This window comes from Miscanthus floridulus, chromosome 17 (assembly GCF_019320115.1).
Source record: "Miscanthus floridulus cultivar M001 chromosome 17, ASM1932011v1, whole genome shotgun sequence".
Lineage (NCBI taxonomy): Eukaryota > Viridiplantae > Streptophyta > Magnoliopsida > Poales > Poaceae > Miscanthus > Miscanthus floridulus.
In genome coordinates, this window is record NC_089596.1 from 76,661,952 (window position 1) to 76,671,808 (window position 9,857).

Below are 9,857 nucleotides of genomic sequence, written 5' to 3' on the forward strand. Positions count from 1 at the left end.
CAAGGACAAGCATATTCGAAAGGATATACCAACACTGTACAACTCATGAACAAACAACATTCACACTCAACCACCACCATACGACTACATCTGACAACAGCAGACTACCTAGAGAATATGCCAAGACCCTGCATCCGAGTTCTTCCTGAACAAAACAACCCGGATAAATGCTCGAGGGGCTGCAACAGGAGAAGTTCTTAGTTCTTTTCAAACAACATAAGATTCAAGACCCTCCAACTTTTTTGTTCCAAATAGCAAGAGGCTCGGGGGCTACACTCAGTGAGTGCACTTTTTCCTTCAAAAAGCGCACATCACTCCGAAGACTTCTTCAAGACAGACGACTTCAAGACCACACGACAAAAAGAACCCGGACATAACTATATCCGAGCTCTTTTCGACAAAGAACCCGGGTATATGCTCGGGAGCCTTTCGACGAAGAATCAGGACGATTTCAAGAAAAGACCCTCAAGCTCCTTGTGCCAAACAGCAAGAGGCTCGGGGGCTACATCCAAATGGGAGTACTTTTTTCTTCAAAAAGGTACACACCACGCAAAGATCTCACGAAGCGCTACACGGTTTCGCTCAAGAAAGCACTCGGACGACGCTTGTTCCTGCTCGACGAAGACTTGAAGGAACAAGACGAGGCTTCCAGAACTCAACCATGAAGTGCTCGGGGGCTTGTCGGTGCGGGACCCATGGATACCCCACAAGGAAGGGAGAAGACCTAGTCTAATTAGGATTCTTCCCCTGTAATCTTAGTAGCAGTATTACTCTGTAATCCTACTAGGAACTCTCATTGTAAACCGACTAGGACTCTGGCCTCCTAACTATATAAAGGAGGGTAGGGCTCCTTGGATCGGGAGTTCAAGAGAACAATTGTACAACACAACACTTTACAATTAATCCAACGCAAAGGCTAACGCCGACTGGACGTAGGGCTATTACTCGATCATCGATCGAGGGTCCGAACCTAGGATAAATCGACTGTCTCTTGCGTTAACCGTCGAGTTCTGCATACTGCTGAAGCCCGAACATACTGCCCCGGGGACCCCCGTGGCAGGCTATCGGTGGTCAAACATCGACAGTTAACCTGATAAGTTTTCGCTTGGCATATATGTATAGTTTACTACCACAAGTTTAAGCTTGCCATGTATATACATATCTGGGGCAGACACATAGGACTGCAGTGTAAGTATATGAAGAGCAGTTTATGAAACCTAAAATTGATGCCATCACAGTAGAGCCAATTTTAACAATAGAAGAACCAGTGACAACGTTAGTTCAGACTTGGTGTTGGTTGGCATTGACACATCCAAAATATGAGCACAGAGGTCTAAAGAGTACCTAGATAAGAAGTTCAGAATAAGCTTCCAACTGATCCAATGTTACAAGCCACTTGTCCATCAAAATAGACATGCCAAATTCACTTTGTCATTTCATATTATTTTTATCAAGATTATGCTTACTTTGAACACTGTCAAGTGCCCCAAATTCGCTGGCTCATATATGGTACGGTGGTAATCTAATGAGTGATAGCTTGGCAAATCATGAGCCCTGGAAAAAGACATGCACAACATACTCCCATAAGTTTATCCATGACTATGACCTTATTATGACGTGCCACATTGCCAGCCACGTAGGTTACATGACGAATTTAATAAGAAGATGTGGATCGATCTAAAGGGTCTAAACTGCATTGACCAAATGGAAACGACTTGTTTTTGGCATGGTACGTGCCAAAACAAAATAACTATGTGAGGTGGCTTGTGTTGTTTTCTGGTTATTAGAGACAACGTGCACGCTAAAGCAACTTTCGGTGCTAGAAAGAGTGCGCTAAGGAAGGAGGTTGGTCTAAGTGTTACTTTTGATGTGGCTTGCCCTGTCAAATTCTAACCACATGTCATTTACGTGCACATAGAAGTCTACTAATACCGCAAATCTAGACATGATAGTGATTCAATGATGCACCATGTTGTCGGGCTATTTCTAACAAACATTGCCATGGAATGTGACCTGGGATTGTAGCGCATACCAGTGATGCCAACTAAAGGAGTGTATCTGTGGTTTGCATGTTAGTCAAATTAGTAACAAGTGTATCAAATCCTAGTAAAAAGTTAGGTCCTCCATGTAATGGAATGGAAGCACAAAGCACCCCCAACCATGACAAACTTTCTACAAACAAGCTCACAAATTCTAAATTTGAACTACACTTGTTGGTCAAAAGATTTGTTTTCACCACTAGTCATGTGAAAAGAATAACCACATCAATTTGTGTCACTTCCTTGTTAGTATATGTCACAAAGCTGATCCAATCTTAGATGCTAGCAACAACTTGCCAAAATTGTGTAGCTGGTCTTTGAAGTTAACCATACAATGCAAGCTATCGCTCGGCATATTCGAAACCATGTTGTGTGTATATAGTCATATGTTTAGCCACGACGTTCCAGCTATTCCTAATATATGATTGTCAAATGGCATGTATTTCTAGTGTACACAAGTAGGACCACATAACTAACTAAAGTACATGATGAGTAAGTAGTTCATGGAAGCTAAAATTGATATTGTCACATAGACCCCATTGAACAGCAAAATAACCAGTTACAGTCCATCAAACCGGTGAGGGTGAGCATTCCACAAGGAAATTCCGACCCTCATCCTTGACGTGCGCACGCCAGTAGGGATAGCGACGCACACGTTTTCTTCCTCTCTCTCTCTCTCTCTCTCTCTCTCTCTCTCTCTCTCTCTCTCTCTCTCTCTCTCCCTCCCTCCCTCCCTCCGTACCTATCTTCCTCCTCCCGCCTGCTGCCTCGACCGCCGCCTAGGCCGCCCCCACCTACCACCCCCGTCGTACGAACCTATCCTGCCCTAATCCCAATCCAGAAGTTCACCGATGACTCCTAGCCCCCACTGCGCAACCGGTTGTCTTCCTCCTCCCGCTCAGCGTCGCCGCCACCGCCTTGCTCACCGCCCCTCAACCCGCCACCACCGCCTAGCCGGTCGCCCCCCAAACCCTTCCTTCTAAGGGCGCCAGCCATGGATGATCGCAAATACTAAAAACCCTAACCGCCACCGCTGCCTCTGCCTTGACCACTGCCCTAGCCACGGCGACCTGCCCGCTGGCTGTTCCGCCCTGCCCCCTTCCCTTGTCCCCACCGCCGTCCCTTTCTTCCTTAGTTCTGGCGACGTGTGCGCTGCTTCAGTTAGCGGCACACGCGCGCCCCATAAGATTTTGGTGGAAATTCATGCTACCATCACCATGAGTAGTCGTGGCTAACGTCCTCTGCCTAGCTGGCCTGGTCAAATCCTTCCATCCTCTGTTTATTGGATCATGTATGTAATGTCAAAATCGGGATAATAACCAAGCGCTGGACTATGAAAATCCAGACACACACAGGCAAAGTTTATTCCATCATCATACTAATACCGCTTAATACAAGTTCCGGCGAGGCTAGATTCCAGCCAAGGCAGCTTAGTTTTGCCTACATTTCTACATACAACCACAGGGACGGCTTTTTTTTTTCCGTCTCGCAAAGGTAGAAGCTAACAGGATAAATGCAGGCAGCACTGCAGCAGCCTGGGCTGGATCTCGCCGCTTGTCTTGTCCTCCACGACCACGAGCCATCACGGGGCGGTGATGTCGTGGATGCTCTTGCGCTTGCTGTCGCCGCGGCTGGCGGCGCTGGCCTGGCGGATGAAGTACTTCTGCGCGTGGCTGGCCACCTGCGTCGGCGTCCGCGTCTTCACCGACCACCGCGAGATGTTCCGCCAGTCGCCGCGCCCGTACTTCTCCAGCCCCTCCAGAAACAGCCTGCGTGTGAGAACACGAAATTAGTTTAGCAGGGCCCGCGTGTCGGTGATACTAGCAAGTGAAGAGAGAAAGGTCTGGTGGGCCCGGCGTGGACAGAAAGATCCTTGGAAGTATCCAGGACCTCGGAGAACGCACGTCGAATGACAGGGTGGGGAAAAGGACAAAAATAGGATTGCGGCGCGACAGAGTTTGACGGGGGGATTGCGGCGCGCGTGGCGCGTACGGCGTACCTGTGCTCGTCCTCGGTCCACGGCACCCCGCGGCGGCGCTCCTCTCCGCTGCCACCCCCGCGGCCGCGGCCGGCGCGGCCCTCTCCGGCGGCCGCGTCGTCGTCCCAGGAGTCTGGGGCCTCGACCATGCCGCGCTCGATGAGGTCGACGTCGGTGACCAGCGCCTGGTAGTGGTCCCAGGCCTCCTGCGGCGTGCGGTCATGCAGCCGCGACGCCACCAGCGCCCACCGGTTCGGCAAGTGGTCCGGGAACATCACCAGCGCGCCCTCGAACACCTTGTCCTCCGCCTTGGTCCACGGCCTGCTGCCCGCCGGCGCCCCCCACGCCGCCCCCGACGACGACTGTCCTCCGCTCACACCGTAGTAAAAGGCCATTGCTGCGCGCGCGCGTTCCCTGATGGCTGGCTGGAGCAGGCCGGAGCTGGGGATCGGATCGCTCGAGTGAGCGAGCGCGGACGCGACAGGTCACCGTCCTTGGCAAGGCAGTCGGCTGCTTACGCTTGCGCTTGCGCTTTTGATCGAGAACTCTGGATGCTGGATCTTGGCACAGAAATGGAGGCCGATGGCCGCCTTTTATAGATTTGGAGCAGGGCCGGCCGAGTGGAGGAGGGCGATGCCATTCTGCGCGCGCGCGCGCGTTTTGGGCGTGAGAGGGCTGCGGCGTGGCAGTGGCACCGGATAAGCGTACGCGTGGCCGCAGGTACCCCCTGCCACCGTAGCTAGAGTAGTGGTTGTTAAGTGCACTCATTAACCCGTGGATTAGAATAGAGGTGCAGGGGAGAGGAACCATTCATGCCTTGCTAGTGGTGGACTAGTGATGGTTTAAGGAGGCAACAAATGAGTCACTGTCTCGCTGATTCCTTGACGGAATGGCAGTGTGTAAAGCTAAAGCAGGCAGCTTGCTAGGAGGGATGAATCTGGTTGGAGCTTGTGTCAGTGGTTGTTGGGTTGATGGTTTTCCTCTTTGGGTACACGCACTGTGGACTGGAGGTCGCCCCGTTCGCTTCGTTAAAAAAACAAGCCGAAACATTGTTCCGCCTAATTTATTACGAGAGAAAAACACTGTTCTGGCTGAAAAAAAAACAAGCGAAAAAAGACGAATTATAAGAGAAGCGAACAGGGCCGAAAGGTGGAAGTGGTAGACTGGCATATGGTTTGACTTGTGGATGCACCACTCGTTATATTGTTTTTGCTTTGAGTTTGTTATAATTATTACATCCACACACACACACTTGGTATAGCTCTTCAAGGGGGGTAACAAGCAAGCCTACACATCACAATGGATAATTAACTATCCGGATCAGATCTCCTTAAATGGACGATCTATAGTTTCGGACTACTGTAGAAAATCCCTATGATAATCAATCGAGATCTAGCGACGGTACAAATGATTCTCTTCCAGCCATTACGAAAAGAGAAAGTGTACAATGCTACCTGTCTTAAAGATCTTTTCTTTTGGATAGACATGGCGTATGGGATATGTGCGTGGGAGAGGAATGCCACAGTGATCATGTGAGCAAGAGGAAGAGAGATGGTGTCAACTTAACCAAAAGGTATGATTTTCTAGCCATGGAGAAATAAAGTTGAAAAGTTGGGTGAGAGAGACAAGTAAGCGGGAGGTGACGTTAGAGGTGTTAACTGACTGTTTCTTAATAAAGTGAGGATACAAAGATCTCGGAGCTAGGGATGGCAACAGGGACATTCCTGCCGTGGATCAATACCCTATCCCCGTCCCCGATCGCCTAACTTTTTCCTGCTACCCATCCCCGTTCTCTGTCTCGGGGATTATTTTCTCTCGTCCCTGTCCCCGTCCCAATTGAGGTCATGGGCCTCGATGGGTGGAACACACATGATAGCATGGAGATTGGATCAGTATCGACAGCATCGCGAGAAGGCTGGCATCGGGCATGGGGAAGAATCACATCGGCATAGGGAAGAAGCACGAGGAGACAAAGTAGCAGGGCTTCGCTTCGGGCGGACTGACGAAGAGAGCCGTAGCGTTAAGCCGAGCATCGCAAGGTTGGCCGAGCCGATGGGACTGTGACTTCGCGTCGACGTGTCCATGAGAAAGCTACAGAGGAGGGAATGTTGAGGCCGTGAGGGCGATAGGGAAGGTGAAGGCAACGGATATCGGGGCCCTGATGGATATCAGGGACCGGTAGGTGGAGAACGCTTTGACCCCCGCTTCACCCAACTAGGCGGCCTTTTGGCCCGTTAAGCTTTCTGCAGGGATGAAATTTACACTGATTTGATCCCTAATGGATGAATTCCCGGTTGGGGATTGGAGCCCGTTTCCATCTCTACTCGGAGCCATATATAGCAAGTGTAGAGAAAGGCACGTCACTTTTGCTGTGATCATGTACCAACCTCTGACTTTAGGAGTCATTGTTGAAAGAAAAGAATGTACACCCAATAAGCTATTTGGATTGGTTTTCAGTTATTACTTTCTCTTTTCGTAATCCTAGCATGTGAGATATAGGGGTAGAGTCCATATAACAAGTGATATCACATAAGTTTGGTGTTATTTCACAACAGTTGCATATGTGTGTGATACATTTACTTCTCGGTTGGTGAGACTAGAGAGTTATCTAGAAGAAATAGATCAACCAACCCTTTTCATTGATACCGACAGTCCACAGAACCTATAATTGCACGTCTACCGAGTGAATTTCCAAAAGGCTTGTAAGAAACATCACATGTTTGAAGTGATTTCTTCCTATATTACCCCTCCATTCTAAATTATAAGATATTTTGTTTTTTCTAAATACATAACTTTTGAAATGCATTGAGATATATACTATATCTAGAAACATAGTAAAAATAATGTATCTAGAAAAGCCAAAATCGCATGTCCGCGCGCCAGGGTCGAAAAGCAACCAGATCCAAGGCCTAGGATCACCGGATCCGGGCCCAGGAGGCACGGATCTGGCTCCTCGCCGTCCACCTTGCTCACCGTCGGCTGGTGAGGTCCTGCCAGAAGCCCACCAGCTCGCTGCCCTCCCGCGGACTGAGGGCCAGTAGATCCATGAGTGTGGGCACCGAATCTACCCCCAGAGTGTGCGGATTCGGCTCATTGTCTGTCATCGTGACTGCCATGGGAGTAGAGAAGAACTTGAGGAAGATAAGGGATGGTGGGGAAGGGAGGTGCTGCGGAGGCTGCCTTGTTGAGCGCCGCTGCCGCCACTCATCAGCGAGCAGCAATGGCGGCCGGGGGAGCTGGCAGGCTGTGAACGAGTTTGGTGGTGGTGGGTATTGCCCCCGAGTCTCCTCAGGGAGATGACGTGGCAGGATTTTTTCTTTTTCTGTTTGGGAGAGAAGTTACCAGGAGGGAATGAAGAGATTATTAGTTTAATGCTTATAAATCTTCAAAACTTTGTCATGTGGTGCTAATCTAATATCTAGAAATCTTTAAGACTCCATAACCGTGACATTTATCTAATGCCCATAAATCTTTAGGACTCCATAACCGTATGATATTTATTTAATGTCTAGAAATCTTTAGGACTTCGTAACCGTATAAGGTTTATTTAATACTTAGAAATCTTTAGAACTCTATAACTGTATGACAGTTTATCTAATACCAAGAAATCTTTAGGGACTTCAGTAACCATATAGCGTTTATTTAATGCCGAAGAAATCTTCAAGATTTCCTAAAGCTAGATGTGGAACACTAACCAAGGTTTCTTCAACTTATGTCATCATCATCGATGGCTATGAAGTTGTCAGTTGTCACTTTCTTTGTAATGGTTAGTGACCATATTTGCATACACAAGTACGTAAGCATTTGCAAATTACATCAGTCATTGTAGAAGGGGTCACGATTATTAGTGCATTTTGATACTATAGGAGTACTAGTGGCTACCCAAACTCAAGATCCTCAAACTCTAGTTTTGGGTAGTGCGACACGCATCGCGAGTTCCTGACTGAAAAATCCTAGCATTTTGCTAATTAATAACCTCTAAGCACCATTCGGGCATACATTATCGACGTACTACCATATATGTGCTACACATTTATTTGTGACAAATAGCTTATAGTGTGCCAAACACTTTAAATATCCTAAAAGAAAAAATATTTCCTACATCATGGGGCCTCGTCTCGTTTCTCCTTGCTACAATAAATCAGGGTGAACCGAGGGTGACTCGCTTTCCGACATCGATATCGATGGTTCTCCTTGCCCCCGGTGGCCTGGCACCGGAGGTGAAACCTCGATTTCGATGGTCGGTGTACATACTCTATGTTACTAGGTTTGTATTAGGTAGGTTCATTAGCGCTCAGTTACCTGAGACCGCGCGGATATGCTCACGGCAGCCGCGCCTTCTTCTCCTTTGTGCCAAGTCGAGCTCACAAGCCTCGTCCACACCTACTAGATGTTGTCCATGGTCGACATCCTCCACCGATCTCAGGGGCTCTAGCTGGAGGTAGCGGAGGCGCTGAACCGGTCCCTGACAATTATGTCGTCGTGCAGCCTGGCCCCAACAACACCAACTAACAGCGATTGCCACTCAAGGATGAGAGGGTAATGAAGGAATCACTCGCACGAAGAACATGGAACCTGATACCAATTCTCATGTTCCTCTCGATCCAATGATGCAACGGGGATATATCTATATATTTGGGGAAAAACTTAGAAGAGAGCGATAGAGATAAAGATGGAAGAAGTAGAGAGGAAAAATAGGAGAAACAGAATTAGGGAAAGTGGTTTCAGTTATTACTCATCGAGCCTCCCCATATGAACAAAGTCCAATTCTAGGCCAATGCAGTTGATGTCTATTCGGGATCACATGTACAAGTACCAGACTAATATTGCGATTGCTACATTTCCCCCTTTCTTCTTCTTTTTGCAGAGTGTGCGTGCCGCACACAAACCACAACAACTTGGGCTGGGTAGGGTGTGCTTAAACAGAATTAGGGAAAAGCGGTTTCAATTATTACATCATCATGCCCCCAATATGAATAAAGTCCTATTCTAGGCCAACGTACCGATGTCTCATTCGGGATCACGTGTACAAGTACCAGACTAATATTCCCATTGCTACATTTCTCTGTTTTTTCTTCTTGATAGCGCTGGCTCACTCCTATGTAGTGTCTAGCCACGTGACATGACATACCAGTCCTCCAAACTTGGCCACACGGATCTGCTCGCGGCAGCGGCGCCTTCTTCTCCTTCGTACCAAGTCGAGCTCACGGGCCTCGTCCATGAGTGTGGGCACCAGGATCTACCCCCGGAGTGTGCGGATTTGGATCATTGTCGGTCATCCTGACTGCCATGGGGCAGAAAAGAACTTGAGGAAGATGAGGGATTGGTGGGGAAGGGAGGTGCTTGCGGATGCGGCCTTGTTGAGCGCCTGCCACCGCCACTCATTGGACGAGCAGCAACAGCGGCCAGGGGAGCTGGCCGGCGATGGCCGAGTTCAGTGGCGGCGGGTATCGCCCCCGAGTCACCTCGGGGAGATGACACAGGGGATTTTTCTTTTCATTTTTTTTTGTTTCGGAGAGAAGTTACTAGGAGTGAACGAAGAGACTATTTGTTTAATGCTTATAAATCTTCAAAACTTTGTCATGTGGCGCTAATCTAATATCTAGAAATCTTTAAGACTCCATAACCATGACATTTATCTAATGCCCAGAAATCTTTAGGACTCCATAACCGTATGATGTTTATTTAATGTCTATAAATCTTTAGGACTTCATAACCGTATAAGGTTTATTTAACACTTAGAAATCTTTAGAACTCTATAACCGTATGATGTTTATCTAATACCAAGAAATCTTTAGGACTTCAGTAACCATATAGCTGTTTATTTAATGCTGAGAAAT

The 9,857-nt window shown here is 48.1% G+C and overlaps 1 protein-coding gene across 1 annotated transcript; it reads right to left on the reverse strand.

Annotated features, from left to right (window-relative positions):
• Positions 1-3,436: 3,436 nt before the first annotated feature.
• On the reverse strand, positions 3,437-4,696 carry LOC136518872 (transcription factor DIVARICATA-like). The gene is made up of 2 exons (XM_066512556.1): positions 4,039-4,696; positions 3,437-3,808 (listed from the first exon to the last, which is right to left on the reverse strand). The coding sequence occupies exons 1-2, from the start codon at positions 4,410-4,412 to the stop codon at positions 3,622-3,624; spliced, it is 561 nt and encodes a 186-aa protein (XP_066368653.1). The 5' UTR covers positions 4,413-4,696; the 3' UTR covers positions 3,437-3,621.
• Between the last annotated feature and the right edge of the window lie 5,161 nt (positions 4,697-9,857).

What these genes read in the sequence shown, in the direction of transcription:
- LOC136518872 (XM_066512556.1), bottom strand. Translation starts at nt 4,412, where the DNA reads ATGGCCTTTTACTACGGTGTGAGCGGAGGACAGTCGTCGTCGGGGGCG. An exon ending in TGGACCGAGGACGAGCACAG is followed by an intron (nt 3,809 to 4,038) that starts GTACGCCGTACG and finishes TCTCACACGCAG; the next exon opens with GCTGTTTCTGGAGGGGCTGG.